The sequence below is a fragment of the Bactrocera latifrons genome, unplaced genomic scaffold, assembly GCF_001853355.1.
Source record: "Bactrocera latifrons isolate USDA-ARS-PBARC rearing strain unplaced genomic scaffold, ASM185335v1 scaffold_25, whole genome shotgun sequence".
NCBI classification, from domain to species: domain Eukaryota; kingdom Metazoa; phylum Arthropoda; class Insecta; order Diptera; family Tephritidae; genus Bactrocera; species Bactrocera latifrons.
Window position 1 is genome coordinate 1,459,663 of NW_017536074.1, and position 21,905 is coordinate 1,481,567.

Sequence of the window (21,905 nt, forward strand, 5' to 3'; positions counted from 1 at the left end):
AAATCGAATCAAAACTATTCAAACCTCCACATACCGAATATGCGAAGCCGAGCCTATCTGTGAGATATGTAATTGAAATTAAAAGAAAATATGTTCTTATAATAGTATGTATGTTTGCCCGAAATGGGTTGAATCGGACAGTTAATTCTCTAACCCACCATACACCTAATAGAAAGATTTTTGAATTTCAGAATTTTCGAAGTGAATAGAATTGTTTGTGGAGTGTGGACTCTCTACCCCGCAACGATACAACCTCCTACAATACGTGCGGGATGGACAGGAAGATTAACACCACGAGTTGCTGAACCCTATTCTACAATCCATGACGATAAAGTGGCCGTTTCATTGACCGATCATGAAGAAGTTCGAATCGCAATTACTCATTTGTAGAGCAACAAAGCAGCGGGGGGCGATGGATTGCCGGCCAAGCTATTCAAATACGATAGTGAAGAATTCATAAAGATTCAGTTTATTTGTAGAATAAGGTCGGACGAAAGCTTGACTGACAATTAGAATTTAACTATGCTCTGCCCAATCCACAAAAAGGAGACCCAAAAATCTGCGCCAACTACCGCGGGATAAGCTTCCTCAACATCTCACAAAAGGTTCTATCGAGTGTATTGTGTGAAAGATTAAAGCCTACCGTAAGCAAACTGACTGGATCTTATTCGCCATTCGTGGCTGCCACGTCATTGTTGACAAGCATAACTTCGAAGTCGTGGATAATTTCGTCTAGTTTCTAATCAGCATCAATACCACCAATTGAGGCAATTGAGAAGTAAAGTCCTCTGTCGACGAACAAAGACCAAACTCTACAAGTCACTCATCATACTCATCCGGCTAGATGGCGCAGAGGCATGGACGCTGACAACATCTGATGAGTCAATAACTTTAGATTCCTCTTACAAACACCTTTGTTTTATTTTGTTTATTTCTGTCCTTACGCTTACATTTTTTTTTATTTAATTCATAACTATTTTTGATTTTCATAGTTTATTTTGGTTTTTGTTGAAGTAAATTCAATACTTATGCACTTTGTTGCATACATACATACAAATATACTAATTGCAGCTAACAAATTGTAACAACATGGGATTAAATGTAACAAGCTTCAAGTTTCCTCTTCTCTCAACAAGCCAATTACAGTAAATAAATCACATTGATAAATAATTATTCGGGTAAATATACATATACGAGTACATACCTATATATATAATAGTATAGTATATAATATATAAATAAGTAATGCACTTTGTAGTTGTGACTAGTGGATTAATACGGATTTGCCAAAGTCCAATTGTAAGTAGTTGTGGAGTATTATTAGCAACATCATCAAAAACTCTTTATCGCAATATTTATTTTTCAAGTAGATCAAGTGCACAGCAGGGCTTAAGCTTCTGCCTCTGCCTCGGCCTCCTGGGCTTTGCGGCTGGGCTGTGAAAACATAATAGTGAGAGAAATTAAAATCGATAAGTTGCTGAAAATTATGTATATAAGGCCATATGACATGGTAAAGTGCGGTTGAAAGAAAAAATTTGTCGATCAATTCTTTCGAGCGTTCTGTATTTTAAATGTTATTATCGATTATCGACAATTTTCGTTCAATTACTAATCGATTTCGATAAAAAATGTATGCAAATGCGTTAACTGCAGTTTATAGTGGTCCGATCTGAATAATATATTCGGAGGTTATAGCATTGTTGAATTTCCTAAAGATATCTTATAACAAGGCAAGAACTTGATTCTGATCAATCAGTTTGTATCGCAATACAATATCATATAAGTGAACCCACAAAGCCTACATTTCAGACCGATATTTTAAAACCTAGGAACTCGTTTGCGTATATATAGACAAACGAGAGCCACGGTGGCGAAAATGACTCGGTTCGCCACGCTGATCATTTATATGTGAGTGGACATTTTATGAGGCCTCCGATGTTTTCTTCTCAGTGTCGGAGGTAAGTACTTAGATAAGCTGATCTCGACTTCTTTGAAGAACGTAGTTTAAAGAATGAAAATATTGCGTTCTTGACATTTCAGACATTTATTTAGGTTTTCAACTTTTTGCAGTTCAGAGAGCTTCTCTCGGAAGTTCTTGTGCTATACTAATGAGAAATTAAAATAAACACTTGGTTCATCAGCTGAAAGTCGCCATTAGCCGATTATACCGGCATTCCTCTATACCTTAGTACTATCTCATCAAGAACTTAAAGGGAGGAGAATACATTTAAAAACTTCAACCTCAGCAAGACTAATTATGGTGGGAAATTTTATCAAAATTAACACCTTATAGCCGAAATCATTACCTTTGGGTGCATCAAAATAAATGGTAACTCGGCACATAGTTCGCCTCCCAAAGCGCCCAAGAACAGCTTGACCTTTACGGCGTATGAAACGATGATGCCAAAAGCATCTCGCGCATCTTGACTGGCAATCCTGAAAAGATTTATTAAAAATATTAATTTATTAAAAAGTTTATATTATGTGCTGTGGTTTTACTCACAGAGTAGTCGATGCCAATGACGTTTCCTTGCGCTTTACATCACCCTCAACGGCGATGCCAGCACGGTTACAATTGGCCGCCAATGTCGGTACCAAATACATAACCTTTTGCAAGCTGGAACCCGGGTTGAGCGGACAACCCTCACTGGTCTCCACAAATGCAATTGTATTGCGGAATTGTCCATTCTGGAAGAGCACCACGTCGACACCCTGCTGTACCATAGTCTTGATCTTCTTTACCACTTTATTCGAGTTATTACGCACACAAATATTCACAGCGATTTTCTCGCTGTGATGATACAGTTGCTTATCTAGCGTGACTTCCAGCTCCAGTTCACCGGGTGAGAGTAGGAAGTCTTTGCGTACTACCGTGCAAGGCTGTATGCCCTGCTTATTGGGTGCGTACTGTACTTTGCGTATACCCAAATTAATGGTGCTGCGACGATGTGAGCGATCACATTCGCTATCGCCTGTAAATACTTTCACGAAATATTGTACACCGCAAGGTTGCGTCTCATCGCTGGCCTTTTGCTGCAGCACGACAGAAGCTGGTGAACTGGGTGGCAACTCCATAACGAATGGGAAAGCATTGGAGCCGAGCTTCTTTAGTAAACGTTCCTGCATTTTGGTCAACTGTATGTCGACCTTCTGCTGTGGATACACCTGCTGCGAGACGAGCGTAAGTTCTTTTTGGAAACGCAGGCCGATCATTTCATCGTCTTCGCGTCCATAACGGAAGTTACAGATGAGTTGCACGTAGATTTTGCGATTTTGCCGCAAATATTCGTCATCCAGAACGATAATACCATCTGCAAAAACAAATGTTAATTATGATTAAGAGAAAAGAGAGCAAACGTAGTTTGTACTAATTTCAGGCGAGCCCACACATGTGTGAGGTTATATGTCAGGCTGATCCTGTCCACTGATATTATGAAGGTAACATGCTGTTACTTGAAATATCAACCTTTATCTGGCAAAAAACTACTTAAAATATGTCACGTGACCTTCATCAACGTCAAAGCGATTTCAGTTCTTAGCGAATCTGTTCAGGTGATTTCGATTTTTTCGTTCGTTGACCGATATACAATGTGGTTCAGCGGGTAATTGGATAGTATAAGGGAAATATCGCGATGTTTTTGCGAATTTTTTTTTATCAGCGTCCGCTAAAAGTTTAGCCGCACCTTATGTTGGTAAGTAGTTCAATGGTGTTCTTGGTACAGAAGGAGCTCGCAGCAGCGCTAGGTCCAAGTAAAGCTAGATCCAATTTAGTGCTAAACTTTAAGATGATTTTGAAACTCCGCGCCGTTCGCATTCTGATAAGCTTCCTTGCAATAATTTCAAGCTATCTGGGGCTAAGTTTTAGAATATATTATAGAAACTAAGAGGTAGGAAAATAATGAATTCCTACAGTCTGTTACATGATTCTTGAAAATTTATAGTGTCATTTCGAGGTAGAAACTATATAAAAATGGGTTAGAACTTAGTATGAAGGTGAAGGTTATCAAAACCGTTAGATAGTTTTAGATATTCTTCAGTGTAATTCGTTTTCTAGATACCTAGAGCTTTAAAATTTTATACCGTAAGTTACATAAAATTCGCTTTCAATGTTCTTTGATGGTCTGTTTAAAGCTTTTAAAAGCTCGTTGACACATTGAACCTTGTCGGCCTCAAAAAAAAAAAAAAAAAAAAAAAAAAAAAAAAAAAAAAAAAAAAAAAAAAAAAAAAAAAAAAAAAAAAAAAAAAAAAAAACTAATGTATTCTATTATTGGTAGACGAAACTTCAAAAATATTAAGAAAGCGTTTAGATTTCACTGCCAGACGACTTTTTATTCTCCTCTTACTGCGCCTACATTTATCTTTAAGCATTAATTTTTCAACTCTGCGCATTATTCAGACTGTTGTAATTTTATACTATCCGTCAGTGTAACGCAAATTCATAGTCAGACTAAAAGCTCCGATGATTAATGACTTTGTGGCCGAAAAATTAAAATTTATTTGCACATTCACACGCTCACTCACCGACTGGCTCCACCACCGTTATGGAGTCGACGAATTCACGCTTGTTCATGTACAAGGTGATCATGTTGTTGGGTGAGACCTTTTTAAAGACCTTAAAGTTGACAACCATCTTGCCGACTGCCTTTCACTGCTTTGATTTAAAATAAAATTTATTAAATCGGACTTGAACGCGCGAAACACGTAAGAAGCGCTGACTGAACGTTCGCGAATTCGAAAAATTGTTTCACAAAATTCTGTTATTTGGAGAACGCGACGAACGACGCGTACACGTGCACACAGTTAGCTGCCTAAGCGCTGGCGGTTTGTGGGTCTAATGGACGCTTCGGACGGTTCTCTAGTGGCGCGTTGCACGTCTGCGGCGATTTTAAATTAACTACCGTTTGTCGAGCGACCTTTATAGCGGGCGAAAGCAGCTGACAAGCTTTGACTCTTATTGAATTAGCGAACGTTTGCGTGTGGCTGTGTGCGTGCGAATGTGTGTGTGGGTGTTTGGCAAATACGAAAATGTCGTGTTATTTACATACGCACAAGCAAGCGCACCCTCATATTAGCAGACAGGCTAAAGCGCACCCACACACTTACACACAAGTACACATGTGACTGCGCTGCGTTGGGTACAATTTCTACGGCTTCGGCGACTAGCCTGACTACCACAATTGCTGGCGCTGCAGCGGGGTCAGTTTGACCGAAATTGATTTCGACACATACACACGCGTGCAAACATGTTGCAGCATACTCACATACACTCATACATGAGCGAGTGCAATGAGCTGACCCACCGTGTGGGCGGGAAATGTGCTGTGCGGCCTCGGGTTTGCGGTACCGTTGGAGAATTTGATCCTCTGTTTGTATGTATGTTCGGCTTTGGTGCTTATGCTTGTTCTTCCCAATAGTTATATGACTACTTTGAACACTCAAAAGTGTGTTTGTTTGCGTGCATCTAACTACGCAACACCTTTGGTAATGATATTCAACACTCTGGCAACAGAAAATCAATGAAATTTAATAAAATCTCATAGAAACACACATTCTTATTGGTTGAAATTGTATGCTTTTTTTAGTAACTATCAACAGAAAACTAAATAAAACTATTTGAATAGGCGGTATGCATCTTATAGATCTCATTCGTTTTATTTCCACAAACCACTTCATTCTAGCAAATTTTTTAATTGGTATGTGCATAACTCTGCACGCATATTTTTGGCACTTTATTGGAATCCAAGGAGCCAACTTTATCCAATTATTCCTATATAAATACAATGCTAGTTTAAAACGTATTATTTAATAAAGAAAGCAATTGTATGGACAATGCTTTTACTAAGACTTGTCAGCTCTTGAGAAGTGATTGATCTTTATTGTTCTAAAGATTCTTATTCATCAATTTTACGTTTTACTCAATTAATTTAATAAATACCCTAAAACTACAAAAAGAAAAAATGGCAAGATATCGAAAATTTGGTGAAACTTTGTCATGTGAAGGTGAAACTGGAATAGGGCGTGTAAAATTGTTACATAGGATTACAAGTTTCAAAAAATCGACCTTATTAAATTCTACAACACCTCTAGAATATTGTTCTAAATTTTGAAGTTGATTCGAGTAATAGTTTCGGGGATATAGCCTTGAGAACTTGTGTGCTCGAGGTCAGCTAAGCTAAGTGAATCATCATTAAACGCGTTCTTCTCGGAACTGTGTTTTTGTAGTCGGTTGGCAAAATTTCTCGAGAACCACTCAACCGATCTTAATGAAAATATATATTATATAAAATTCTTAAAGACTTGGATGAAGCATTTTCTTTTCGACTACAACTATTTGAAAAAAGAATATAGCGAAATTTTAATTTTTTTGTGAAACTGTCTGACAAAACTCCAATTTACAGATCTTTTTCCTTCATCCAAGTTCTAAGTAAACCCTGCGTTGCATAGGTTTGCATATATGCAATGTTAAATTCTCGTTGATCTGGCAGATACATAATTTTTATACCCTCAGCAGGGTATATTAAGTTTGTCACGAAGCTTGTAAAAGCCAGAAGGAAGCGTCGGAGACCTATAAAGTATATATTAGGTTGTCAAAAAAGTCTTGCGGTATTTTCGCTAGTTGGCGCTGAGAGCGCGTAGTTCTAGTTTTATTCGTCGCATCGGGTCATGCTATACTTTTTTGGAAAGCTCATTTCACGCGCTAACACGTGTTTGATTGTCGTTTCTTTTAAGTCGTTCGTAATTTATAGCGTCGCAAACATGGAGCAAACTAAAGAGAAAATACGGCGTATTTTACAGTACTACCACTACGATAAAGGCAAAAATGCATCTCAAGCCGCCAATAAAATTTGTGCAGTTTATGGACCCGATACAGTCTTCATTTTCACCGCACAACGATGGTTTCAACGTTTTCGTTCTGGTGTAGAGGTGGTCGAAGATGCGCCATGCTCCGGAAGGCCTGTCGTCGAAAATTGCGATAAAATCGCTGAATTGGTCGAAAGAGATCGGCATAGTAGCAGCCGTAGCATCGGTCAAGAGCTGGGCATGAGTCATCAAAAAAATTTTATGAACAATTGAAAATTCAATAAAAATACCGCAAGACTTTTTTGACAAACAATATATAAATGATCACTTTGTTGAGCCGGTTGAGTCGGTATAGCCATCTCCGTTTGTCTGTTTGTCTGTCCGTCTGTCTGTATATATACGAACCAGTCCATCAGTTTTTAAGATATCGTTTTGAAATTTTACAAACATCATTTTCAGGTCAAGAAACTGCTCAATTATCGGATCTGCCGATATGGGACTAGCATAACATCTTGCTGCCATACAAACTGAACTGAATGATCGGAATCAAGTTCTTGTATTCTTCTTCACAAAAGTTGGCATAGGTTATCTTCTAAGATAATATACGAAGAAATTGTTCAGATACGAAAACTTTGATGAGTGAAAAGATGGGTATTTCGATGATGATGAGGAAATTTTGAATTGGATATACAATTGGATATAGAAGCAAGCCCATCAATACGTCATTTTAAAGAAGTTGCAAAGTCCTGGAAAGAAAAATATGAAGAACTCTTTGGGAACTAAAAAAGTATAACAGCTTTAATACCGATTTTAAAAGCAACGAACAGCTACCGCAAGATTTTTAAAATCTTGCCCGTGCAGCTACTTTTTATATTTTTTTCAGATGATCTCATGGAGTTAATAGTTCAATGATAAAATTTATGCACTTGCTAAAAAGACCCAGCAGATATGAAAAATATAGACAAACGGGATCTGAAAAAGTTTTTAGGAATATGTATTGCGATGTCTATTGTTCAAATCCCTAATACTCGAACATATTGATGGCCAATAGTAGGCCTCAAATTTATACAGGACACTAGATCAGTGAATAAATTCGAAAAAAAAATTGTATGTTTTGGCTGGTATATCTGGGTATAATTATAACTTCGAGGTATATACTGGCCAAGAAAACAACAGCATCAATAGTTTCCTGAGGAAATTGATCTGGGATTCCAACATGGTTACAATATTAGTAAGCGCTATTTCCCCCAAAAATAAAAAGTTTTTTTTTGATAATTACTAAACATCTTTTGCCACCTATGTGAACGTGGAATTTACTCACTGGAAACACTTCGTCGGAACGATTTCCCAATTTTAAGCTTCTAGGCGAGAAATTCCGATTAAGAAAAGTCGCGGAGAATCCCTTAAATATCGTGCAGACGTGGATAATTTTCATATATCTGTAGTTTCCTGGAGAGATAATAAAATCGTTAACTTGTTTTCAAGTTACTATGACGATACTCCAGAACTAGCAGTTGAACGGTTCGATAAGAAATTTCCCCGGAAAATAACGGTCCCTTGCCCAAAAGTTCTATCAAAGTAGATCAAATTCATGGGAAGTGTTGATTTGCTAGATTTCTTTGTAGGTCGATAAAAAAATATGCTTAAAGAAGTGTTATATCTTTTATCTGTACACTTTTATTCAATATTATAAAGGGCATATCGGTTCAGTAAGTTTCTTTTAAATTTATTAAATATGCTGCATGATATTGCAATGTTATGTAACTGTCTCGTTAAGTACGCGCTCTTCACATGACAGAATTGCATGTGTATGTCTTCTAACAAAACTTTCGAGCTTCAACGAAGTCGATCAAACCATTATAGAAAGTTGTATCTGGATCTTTGAATTTTCTACCAGTGGGAACACCATGCGCTAAAAAAATTTCGTTTAGTGCCTTCCATGCTCTCATAGGGCGGGCTATGACGTCATCGGGAGTGATACTTATATTCGAATGTGTCAAATGACGTTTACTATCAAGTAGTTTGGCTGAGAGATATTACCATCAAGGACTCTACAGGCAAGTTTAGCTGGAATTGTAAACAAAAAAGTGGTTGAAAATTCCGCAATTTAAGGAATGTGTGCGGAGCTTTTGAAATTTAATATTTTCAAACAAATTAATGCACAAGCTAAATTAAAATAATGCTATATAAAACAATGCTAGCGAGAATTATAAGGAATGACTTACACCTAAACAGTGATAGCATTGCGAGCACGTTTAAGCTTTAAGCCGCAGGTATTGGGACGTGACTCACTCCTTCAGCCATTGTCATTCTAACAAGTGCAGTTCATACGCACGCATACATGCACGACACATAATTCAAAATAAATGTGCCAACAATAAGGAACAACTTTTCTACTGCCAAATTAAGCGACTCATTTTCCGTAGCAGACGCTTCTTCATAAAGAGAAATATTCTAGGAATTCCCTAACACATAAAAACCGCACACATACATACATATGTACGTACATACATACCGATATAAATTGTAACTTTGTACATATGTATGTATGTATAYGCTCCGCTATGTCATAAAACTAGGCAACACACGAGTAGCGACACTCATGTAGCTCTCAAATCGCCATAAATACATTGTGCGATGTATCGCAGGGCGGTACTGCTGACCCGGAATGGCCGTTCAGAGGCGTGAAGTCGACTTTGCGGCCGAAAGAAGTTTGCGCATATTTTTTATGGCGCTCGCGTAATTATTACGAGTATGTTCATTGAATGGCAGTGTGTTAAGTAGTCATGTTTCATGTAAATTACATTAGTTGGGTGGACGTGGCGGAACGAATGCGCTCAGCGCTCAGCTGGTGCGCAGCCATACATATATTATATATATGTAGGAAGTCCATAGGTGTGTTTGTTGGCGCACCCATAAAACTTTGTGACAGTTAATTGAAATAACTTGACCAGAAAGTTGACTTTCAAACCATTTTCAACTGATTTTGTGGTTTAGAGTGAGCCTTGAAATATGGAATTGTCTTCATACATACGCGCATATTAAGGTGTATCTTCCAATGCTTAAAGGTTGTAGTTGCCGAAAAGCTTAAAGCTCAAAGCATTGCTTCGGTATATTTAGACTAATTTATTGTGACGTCAGTCAGTCATATTAGCGAATCAAACGATATCTGGGCTTGAATCCCTTAGGGGAGTAGATATTCTCTTTACGTTAAACTAATGAGAAGAGCATAGTCAGTCTGTAAGTTCATCGAATGATTGGCAAACACAATACCATTTCGTAGGAAGGTCCGTAGGTGGTTTCTTTTATAGGACTAAATTAAATAAAAAATAATAAAAAAGCAAGTAGGAAAGCACTGAGTTCTCGCTAATTGGCTCATATCTTCAGTAAGGTATAAAGTCAAGCCGATGTTTGAAAGTCCGAACATTAGGCATCAGGTGCGCAATTAAGTTCCCGTCGTTTGTTAAAATAGATGATTTAAAATTAACCTAGTCATATGAAAAAGATACAGCGTTTCCACATTAATGACTTTGTTTATGTGTCATATACTTTTGGTAGTGCGAATATGTCCGTTTTTTGCCAAATAATCGTCATTTGCGTAGAGAGTTGATTTTCTCTAGCAATTAAAAAAATCGGCGGTTGAAGTGCATAGGGAACTCCTAAAAGTTTTCTAAGTGAAACACGCACCGTTATTGCTTTTGTCGCGTGAAGGAAGACCAAAACAATTCGAACTTTCGAAACGTTAGGTGAATTGGAGACCTTGCTCGGTGGTCTGCCGTGTCAAGGCCAAGAGCTGGTTTAGCATTGTGAGTCACTTGCAGAGTCATTACATTCCCTGGGAATGATTGGAAGTGATTCTTCTGCATGACAAAATTCGGCCTCACGTTACCAATCCAATTAAAACTACATGGAAACGCTTAAATGGGAAGTTGTACACCACTCGCAATTGTTATTAGTTCTGTTCGATTGCACATGGTCTGCCTCAGCACCAATTCCACTTACGACACGACATTGAAAAATGGCTTAATTCTTGGATAGCCGTAATATTATTCACGCTTTACCAGATGGATGGAAAAAAGTTGTGTCTAGCGACTCGCAATACTTCGAGTAATTCATTTGTAACCATTACAATAAGATTGCATTAGTTCGGTAAAAAAATAAGCCATTGATGTGGGTTTCACATATGTAATTGGTGGCTTGATCCTTGACAAGCATAACCTGATTTCGACAATTTTTGGGTGTAAGATGAAATACTTTGAGGGCATTATTGTTATCCTTTTCATAATTTTATTGATGCTTAATTTGTATACTGTAAAGGAATAAATTAAATTCGGGATGCTGAAAAAAAGTTACAGCTGTTCAAAAATGAATGAAAATAATGAAAAAATCGACTATAATTTTAAAATTTTCTATAAAAGAGGGAAGAATGCCACGCAAGTGAAATTAGTGAAGTTTATTTTTTTTTTTGTTTTTTGATGATTACCTGATTTAAATGTTGGCCATGCGTCCAACTTTCGATGACTATCTACTCACCGAAGTGTTCTCTCAATACATCCACTAATTGATGTGATGTGTGGAAAGTGAGAGATCACGAGCTTCAATTAAGATCTTGACGTAAAATGTGCGAAATTGTTGAGTTTTCGTAAGTCCTTACATAATGAAATGCAAACAATACCGAAGAAAAATAACATGACAGCTTGACACCATTCACACGAGATCTGTCAAAAAAAGCTATTGAAAAAAGTACTTCTACTTGGATCACCCGTTATTAACATTTTAACCAACCAATTTCACTCGTTTCGCACCCATTTCCATGCCATTACAGTTGTCCTGTACTATAAAAAGTTAAAAAAAAAAAAAAAAAATTATTGACATAGCTTTAATTGGCGCGACGGGTTGAAATAAAGTTTTAAAATTGTCGTATTTTACTGTGAAATTAAATTGTCGTTTTATAGTTCGATCAAAACATAGTAGTGGTCTGATTTTTTTTTATCTGTTATACCAATCAGCGTCACCCAAGTATCATCAAAATATCTAACTTCTTTAACTTATCGCTTGGATGAGCAGACGAACGAAAATCAATTTGCATGTTTTCCTCTCCATTTGGTGAATAAAATTTTAATATTCGCTATACCAATTTCTGTCTTAATTAGTACAAATTAACATTTCTCTTACTTATACTGAATTGCAATGATGTATGTTAGAGACTTTCATCTAAGCTTAAAACTTCGCTCAAAAAAGTTTTAAAGTTCGTCTAAAACTCACATGGCCACGACATACCGAAGGCAAGGCCGTTCAATTTAATTACCTTAAAGGGGTTACTGGCTGTCAAACGTAGTTTTACGAGCACAATGCGTGTGAGTGCTTCGAGCGTCCAACACGCGTGAGTACCACAACCACTTACACCTGGCACACACACACAAAAGCCATAACATTTATTGCAACAGTTGTTGTGCTTTAAGCAAAACACTAAATTGAATTTGAATCCATTTCAAGTTGATTTCATTTTGCACCAGCGCCACCCAAAATTGGTCTGATTATCACTTCCGGCCCGACTGCGCATCCGGTTACTTTGCCGCTGTTGGTTATTTATTCGTTGCCGTTCGCTTGAGTAGGTTGGCATAGCGCCTATTTGATGGTGCAGGTCATGTGACCTCTGATTGGATGAAATGCCAAGCACACTTGTTGGTGAACTTCCGCTCCGGTGGAGCAATTCGGTTATGGGAACCTGCGGCGGAAGGTCAGTATCGCTACAAAATTCAATTTCGATGGTCAGTTGACCATCAACAATGCCGAAAATTTTGCATCACGGCTTAGTGCCTTTGTGCGCGCGAATTCAAAAATAGCGAAAATCACGCTCGATGGCATAGCAATGCCGCGCGCACCGTTAGCGACGATGGCTGCGGTATTTGGCTTAGGAATATTTATACGTTCGGCAAATGTTGCACAGGGCTTAATAGTTTTGCTCACCTAGCGAGTGCATAATAATCCAGTTAGACATAAAATTGCATATATAATGTTTTTATGTGTCCAAACCACTCTAAATGCATTTTTTGGCTGCGGTAAAATGTTTGAGTGCTTCGATAAATTGAGGAAAGAATACTTTTGTCCGGGCCATGAAACGAAAATTTATGTAAAATTTTTACAGTTTATTTAAAATGGGAAGTATACAGATTTCTAGAACATGTCGACTGCCTTTCAGTTAAACTCAAAAAGCATATGCCAACATATTTAAATTAGACACTAGAAGAAGAAAAGTGGGATAGATTAAATTAAAGCGGCAATGTCTTCAGCCATTTCCAGTGGGCATAATTTTGCTCTCAAGATTATGGTTTACAAGATATCTCATTGTCGTATGCTGTGAATCGTACAGACTCTGTGGCATTGTTGCTCGGGATGAATTCGGCTTTACCTCGACAGCACCCTCGCGAAGCGTATATTTCCGTGCAAGCCTGGCAGAAGAAAGTTTTCCACGATGGTCTGACCTATCGTATTGCTTTATAAAGAAGTTAAGGAAAAACTAGCACAACGAAGATGGTTAAACAGAGCCCAAGGAGGTATCACAAAGTTTTTACTGAAAATTCACAATTCAGATCCTGGGGCAATTCCAAGCCCTCTATGTCTTGTTTGTTATTAAATTTATTATATTTTATATTATTAAAAGAGTGTCAATCTTCATTTTATTGAAAATATAAGCTCAAATATTATATAAAATATTGTTATTTACAGCTTGGATACAACTGCTCCACGGTTCGCTACAAACAATGCACAAATTGCATATTTGGGTGTCAAAATCTGTCAAAATATTGTAAGAGCTGGAAAAGCCGAGCTAAGCTGTATGTATAAATATGCAACTTCATACACACAATGCCAATAAAAACAATAAGAGCCCTTCAATTGAACACTGCAACATAACCGTTTTGCCGTCATCGCTGACTAAAATTGCATGCTTCGCTCTGCACGCCCGCACGCCCGCGCATTTTCTGCATATTCTTTGTAAACAAAATATCTTCCAGCATGTTTACAGCCGTGATTCGTGTTTCTTTCTGATTTGCTTTTATTTGCCGTTAGTTTTATTTTTTTCCACTCCCCAATATATGTGTGTACATACGTACGTCGCCTGTATTGCCAGTGCTAACGGTGCGACGTGGGCGCGTGCCTTAGAACTTTGTCATTTTGTTGCTTGAATGTTGGGAGTGGAATACTCACATCCCCCATTGCCATGGCTTTTTGACAATGTGCGAACTAGCAAAATGGCAACAAATGAACTGGAAACGCTGTTGACGACTACAACAACAGCAGTAACAGCAAACATTGCTTCCGAACACTCAACAGCCAATTTCACGGTAAATAGTTGCTTGTGTTCCCGTGTTCTCGTGTCTTTATGTCTTTATTACATTTTTCGTCGATTTTATTCCCCTCTCTGCCAGGTGAAAATTGCGACTGAACATGGAAATTGCTGTGCTTGTTGTGCAATCGAAAATAAATTTGAAACTAATTTTTCTTGGCTTTGTGTTTGGCTGAGAGTGAAAGCGGGGAGGGTTCGGAGGTGAGAGTTTATGAATCCGGTCAGGCTCTGGAATGGCTCTTGATTCTTACTTGTGAAATATACATTGTCTGTTAAATAATACATTAAGGTTCAATTGGTTCAGATTTTTCTATTCATAAACTATATTTTAAAGGCAGTTATATTCTCAATAGTCCACTAAACTTGGTAAAAAAGGTCCTTGACGCAATATCTACTGATGTTTTTCATTTATGAAACTTTTGTACTACGAAAACCTAACAGCTTATTATTTTAAACCGAAAGTATATTGGCATCTATAAAAGATCTTAATATTGACATTTTGCCATAAAGCCAGGACGGCCTCGACTAACGGTTGTGATACTAGTAATTCGTGTTAAGTGAAAGAAAATTTATTTATTTATTTATTAGGAGAAAAATACAAAGTAGTATTAAACCTAATTTAAAAAAAAAAAAAAGAGAGTACGAGCTAATAAAGCCATCGACTCTGAACAAACAAATATCTTAGTTTACCAGCTAAATATAAAGTTATATTTTATTTTGTACGAAACATTCAGTAATAAAATTATAAATGCTTATAATATTTGCAAACGAAGGAAGTTTTAACAATTCTTGATAGTTTGGAAAAAAATTTGTGCTTTTGCCTAATACTCGCTAAAGCCGAACATTCGTTAAAGATGTGGTGAAGTGATAGTGTGCTAGCGCAGAGAGGGCAAGATGGTTTTACTTTGCCAGTAAGAAGGTGTTGATGTGTGAGTTGTGTGTGGCCAATCCTTAGACGTGTGAAGATGGTAGCTTGTAGGAGAGATATATTCCTAGGATATACAACTTTTGTCCTTGTGGTTGTGATTGAAGGCAGAGTACCGATGGTCGAAACGTTTCCATTCCGTGTGTTTAATTTCGTGAATGTAGCGGTCCAGCATATTACAGAGGTCGTTTCTATCGTGTGGCTCATATTGTATGGTTGGCACTGATTCAAAAAACCGAGCTGCATGGTCTGCATGTTCATCTCCCATAATACCAACATGTCCTGGTACGCAGAGTATAGCAACTTTATGACTGTATTTAACGCACAGGTCACGAATATTCGAGATAAGTGAGGCAGTGTTGCGGATGTTACAAAACGGCAGATAGACAAGAAAAGCTGTCCGAGCAAATAACAAATTTGCCTTTGCTATGTATAGCATATTCTAGTGCTTTGAAAATGGCAAAAGCCTCGGCTGTAAATATCGACGAGTAACAAGGAAAAATCCCGCCTGTAATAACTTCTCCATTTGGTTTGGTGAGAGCAAAAGCTGTGTTTATCGCTTTGGACCCGTCTGTGTAAATTGCAGTGCAATTGTTTTCTTCATAGGTTTTCATCAACTCTAAGAAGAGTTTCTGAAATACTAAATTACTGGGGTTGCTCTTTTTGAAGTTGTGCAGGAACATGTTAATAATTTTTTTTTTTAACAACCACTCTGGCTGTTTGTTGACCCTCTTGTACTTTCGGGGCGGATATATGTTTAAGTCTTTTCCGTATTTGATACAACGGCGTAAAGTGGATTTTAGCCTGAAGTYCCGTTTATGTCGTGACGCGTAAATTACGGTTTTATGTAAGCTGGCATTTGGAGAGTATATCAGTTTTGGAATTAGTTGCATCGTTCGTTCGTATACCCTTTCCTTTATTGTTGGTAGGCCACATTCCGCCAAGATACACTTGATAGGTGATGTAGGTAAAGCGTTTATACTTCGACGGCTCACTGCATGATAAGGAGGTTCCAAAAGTTTCAAATTATACTTTGCGCACCATCCAAAAATACTTAAACCGTAGTCGATTTTAGCGAGTATTAAAGCTCTTGTAGCGTTTATTAGAGAGTTGGGATGAATAAAAGATCATTTACTTGTTAAATATTTAATTATGTGTAGTCATTTTTAAGACATTGATACCGAAAATTAAATCTATTATCAAAACATACTCCTAAAATATTTAAATTGCTTACGGATTCTATTACAATATTTTCAAAAGCTAACATTTTGTCTTTTTACAGATATGTAGTAATTTACATTTTGGAATGGAAATTGCTGCACCAGATTTCATGCCCCATTTCTTAAACTCTGTTAGTATTTTCTTGAAAATATTGTTGGCAATTTGGAGATCTTTTATATTGCAATAAATAATAGCGTCGTTCGCGTACATAGTAAGTTTAATGCCTTTAGTATTAATGCATATCTCTGTTAATTTATCAAAAGCTATAATAAAAAGCATCACCGATAGTAGCGAGCATTGCGGTATACCATTTTTGAGAGGATGCAAACTAGATAGAACATTGTTTATGCGAACCTTAAATTTTCTTTGGATCATAAAAGCTTTTACTATTCTAAAAACTTTTGGACCTGTCTTCCAAGCTGCTAATTGGCTTAGCACTGCATAAATTCCTATGCGATCAAAAGCTCTCTCAAAATCAGTAACCAATAATTTTTTGGAGGAGAGAGTGTCAGATACATAGTGATGGAGTTGAATAAGTGAATCCATTGTACTGTGCTGATGTTTGAAAGCCGTTTGGTTGTGATTTATAAAATTGTTTTTTGTAGCAAACCATGAAAGTCGCCTAGCAATCATTTTTTCGAAAATTTTACTTCAGCACAATAGCAGGGAAATTGGTCTATAAGAAGTAGTTAGGTTCGATGGTTTATTTGGTTTAATTATGGGGATAATGGTGGCTATCCGCCAGTTTCCTTTCAGTCTTTCTTTGGCCGCTGTAGGTAAGTTTGAAAGCATCGGGTAGGATATCCTATCAATGCAGCGGACAGGGAAACATTTTTTCACTATTCTACAACTTAATAATGTTCTCAAGTCCGAAGCTAAATGCGCTGAACAGCTTCTTCTTTTAACATTTGCAGCTTTAAATTATATGTTACAAAAGAGAAGGAGGACATCGATTGTTGAGCCCATCACATGTGTTCTCCATCTTAAAGTGAAACGCATCCAACTGTTGATACTATTACTGAATCACTCGACTAGAGGGTGTTATTGTTCACCTCCCTTGCGGTCATTTAATATTATTGCGCTTTATTGCCCGTCATATTTGTATACAAAAGTTACGAAAATTGGCTTGCAAGTTACACTTAAACGTCGATAACTCAAACACTTTACGCGAAAAGTTTGATTCACCGATTTCAGGGCATAAGCGGGGCATCACGCCTACAGAGTCAACTGAGGCACAGTGGTTGCAAAGTGGTAAATTTTAACTGGCAAAACTTGATAATTTTTATACTCTCCCAAAAGTTTAATTCAACCAAAGCGTGATATATTTTGTAGGAGTCGTTTCGAAAGTATAATCGATAATATAACACGTTTTACTTAATTGGAAATGAGGTCTGTGAAGTCTGTGATAACAACGAATTAGATTCAGTAATCTAAAGATGCATTTGGTAGGAAAAATATACGTTGAATTCAGCTTCATGAAATTTTGGAATTTTTCAATTGAGGAGATACCTTCATTCATTTGCCATGACTTATTGGCTTAATCACTTGTGCAATTTCCGATGAAACTGTTCAGATCGAGTCTGTATAGTGATGTTTACAAACTGATTGTTTTAAAAACTGCTCGTTCAAAAACCATTTCTTGTAAGGAATCTTCGGTGCAACTGAAATTAATGTCTGCTTAATGCTTCCTATAAATTTTGCCAAATTAAACACAGTGCCGGCTGTCGACTTCGGACCTGCTGCAGTCAAACAAAAAAGTTTCGTCATGAAACAATAAAATTATGAAGTACGCAAATAATGAGTGCCATAAAAATATTGAAGCGTTTAGCAAGTCGGCGAATACACCCACACATACGCGCGCACTCGCGGATATTTAGGCGCAGACCAGAGTCGAATTTTGATTTCCAGCGAGCTTCTGCTGCAAACACCTGCCGCCAACGGAGGCTTGAAAAGCTAACAGGCGAACTTGAATTGCTAAGAATGTGGTGAAAGCAAGGAAGCGAGAATTGTGGCCAGCTGTGAGGCGCTTCTGTGCGCCCACATACATCGCATACATAGATGTGAGTGTGCGCGAACATGTGTGGGAACAGAAAATATATAATATAAAAACAGCGAAATTTATGCTTTTGCAAAAGTTTGGCGACTGCACCCAAAGGACTTTTTAGCGATTGCCGGTTTGGTAGGGACGACTAAGCAAAGCGGAGCGAATTAGGCGCCAGTTGGGTGATTAGTGTGAAAGCCAGTTCCCAGGGAGGCGTGGTGGTTGATGCGGATAAAGTTTCATGCACAGCCATGCTGCAGTCAATGAGCACTGATTGTTAGGTTAGCTTAAGGTAGCTTTAGTTTTTATGCGTTAGCGTGAATTTCACTTTCATTTCTCTCCTGTCAATAATATTGCTCTTTATATTCGCGCAAAGCTGTCACTTGAAAATCTATTTATTTGTTTTAAATTTTCTCAGCACTTTTTGATTATTACAATTGTACCCAAGTATTTTGAGAACGGAAAAAAACTTGTCGGCTCCAATATAAAACATCTATACATATGTATGAAATAGTACTTCTCAAATACAAACAACCATCTTAGCTTCTAAACTGAAAACGTGATGAAAATAATAATTCGGTTCATCTATATAATTATAAATTTTAATTGCAAATCTTTTATCTAATGGAACTCGGTCATAATTTCTTTATAGCTATTTAATAGGTATAATTGTCTAACCACCTAAATCATAAACAAAGTAGCATTGGGAAAGGATATCTGTAGTTTAAAAAGCCTTGCCAATCAATTCTTTCCAGCATTTAGTTATACAGTGTAATGATCGGTGCAATCGGATAATAAACGTGCCCATCCCCCATAAAAAGTTCATATTGAAACGCACTAAAATTGAAAACATGTTAGAAGAATAAAATTATATAATGGCCTATGCATATTGCATGGAGGATGGAGTCATGTCTAGAAGTCACGAAAGTTTTCTGAGCGCCACTCACTTGGGAGTGGCCAGAAACAATTTTTTACATATCGTTCAAATAAATTTTTCTGTTGTTTTAACGGTTTCTCAATCCCCGTTAGGATGGTAAGGGTTAACTATGACGTCATCTAACGGGAGGCCCAGGAAACGTGCTGTTTCGACGGACTCGGACCGAAGGGAAGAGGGTGTTAGATGAGTAGGGTTGCGGAGGCTTGTTGCATGCTGGACATATACTGGGTATGTCAGGGTCTATTCTGGATAAGTAGGAGTTTATCCTGCTACAATATCCAGAATGAAGTTGCACTAGGGTCACTCGCGTTTCTCGCTGCAACTCGAGCTCTTTGTCTGCGATGGGTGGTGGTTTGACTTCAAGAACGCCATTCACGGGAAGAAAGTCGGTGAAGGTGTTGATGGCTCTACTGTGAATGGCGGTCAGTATCTGTCTGAAGTCAGCTGCGTCCTAAGTCCGGTCGGCGTACTGTACGACGTCGTCGACGTAGTCAAGGAAATACCTCATGATGCTCCTAGGATGCAGGTGACTCCAAGGGTAATTTCTACGAAAACATCCCAGCAGGAACTGCTTGGAGAGGAGTTCATTTTGCTAGTTAACTGAGTACAGTATTCTGACAGGTCTGGAGCGCTCAAACAGATCACGACTACCGGCTATAGACCAAGTATCGTATGAGTAGCCACAGAACACCCGTTTGACGGCGAGCTAAAGTGAGAAGGCGAACCATCCCCTTAAAGGGGTGTGTGCCGGGTTTGGGACCCGCCACGTAAAAAACGACCCCAATGAAAAAAGAAGCAACAGCCTCGGAGGAGAGACCCTTCTTTTGATGACGATCGTGGCAAATGCATTAAAAATATAATATCAGTTACTCAAGTGGATTTTATGCCGAATATAAGTAAAATTTTGAGATAAAATTGTGTGCAAACATGCCCTCGATCATACTGTGTGTGTAAAAATGACAATAAATAATAAAATATTGAATTTGGAAGTTTCAGTGCGATCTAAATTTTCTTAACCAGAATAGTTAAACGTTAACTATGAATTAAATATGCGGACTTTAATTAGCTCGGAAATATAGGAAAAGAAGTCTGTGACCCAATATAAGAATAAAAATTTCCAAATTTTATTGTAATCCTCTCTGGATATCGTCGGATAATGAATATTGAATTTTTAAGAGAACAAAACATGTTCAGCACTTAGCCTTATCTCATTTATTTCACCCTGTACGGTGTATATTATGTTTGCCACGAAGTGTGTAGGACACAGAAAAAAAGTCGAGACCATTTAAAATGCCATATATGCATGCATGCATATAAATGAACAGCAGGACGAGCTGAATCGATTTAGACATGTCCGTCTGTTGATTTGAAAATTTTCATGAGTCCTTTTTTCCCCAAGGAGCTTCTCATTTGTCGAAACCGCAGATATCGAACGACTATAGTATATAGCTCCCATATAAACTGAATTATCTGAATGAAGTTCTTGTAAGAAATCTTTTGTATTGGTTCCGGTGCAACTGAAGTTAACCTTTTTTCTTGGTGCGTAATCGGAAACTGTAAGGCTGATGAGGTCGCCATGCTTACCCAAATCTCATTAGGATAAAGACAAGCGAGGTGTTCTATTGTCATCGAGCATTCGAGCGCTGGTTCTCTGGGCTTCGCAACCAGTTGCCAGAAACCAGTACTTGTGGGGTTGCGACAGCATTCAATTGAACTACTAGTTCCTAGCAAGGTTCATATGGCCGCTATAATAGGTGCCGCCAGACTAAGTTTCAAGTATCTTGGTTACTTTACTTTCTATAAAGCCGGCAAATTGGCTGGAGTAGGTAATAGCCAGCTCCATAAACTTATGGCTCTGGTATTTGGACTCATTCTGAGGAGGACTGGTCATCACTATGAATAAGAGTCTCAATCAGTGGTCGTGGTCTCACGAAGACCTGGCACTTAGTTCACGGTCTGCCGTAGTTCTGTGATGTGTGGGTTAGACCTGGTTTTTCACTGATTAATAGTGATTTGTTAAAGCATATCTTCTATACTGCATACGATATAAAGGTATTGTATTATAAAAACCAATTGAAGAGTTACTTTACTTTTCTGTTGCTAAATGCCATTTAGATTTTAAAAGTCCACAATATTAGTCATTGTTGATCTTACTATTACTGTGGTGACTTGTTTAACCGCCACTGCGTATTAGTAACATGAATGCATACAATCCTGCAACAAACGCAATTGATTCGTTTCCATATTTAAATGTGCATCTATTGATTTTGTATATGTGTTTGTAAAATATATATATTTACTGGTGGCAGCAAAGCATAGACAACAAAGATTATATAGACTGCTTTAGTAAACCAGTACACGAGAAGATTTTCTGCAATTTGAGAAATGCCACGCGATGGAAATATCCTGCACTCAACTTTGATATACTGCAAATGGATATGGCAAACCAAATCCAATTCCATTGTGGGCAGCCTCCGGCTAAAAAACTACTCCACAAATACTGATGTTGTTCTTATTGCATTGCCAAGCAGTAGTGGCGTAATAAATGGCACAATCGGAAGAAAATCACGAATACACAAATACACCTAAACGCTTGAACCCGAACGAACAACACAAATCGTCTGTCACAAGC

General features: G+C 37.7%; 1 protein-coding gene across 1 annotated transcript; it reads right to left on the reverse strand.

Annotated features, from left to right (window-relative positions):
• Nucleotides 1-1,362: 1,362 nt before the first annotated feature.
• Nucleotides 1,363-4,897, reverse strand: LOC108969347 (phosrestin-2). The gene is made up of 4 exons (XM_018933997.1): nt 4,522-4,897; nt 2,504-3,311; nt 2,307-2,436; nt 1,363-1,434 (listed from the first exon to the last, which is right to left on the reverse strand). The coding sequence occupies exons 1-4, from the start codon at nt 4,628-4,630 to the stop codon at nt 1,390-1,392; spliced, it is 1,092 nt and encodes a 363-aa protein (XP_018789542.1). The 5' UTR covers nt 4,631-4,897; the 3' UTR covers nt 1,363-1,389.
• Nucleotides 4,898-21,905: the final 17,008 nt, after the last annotated feature.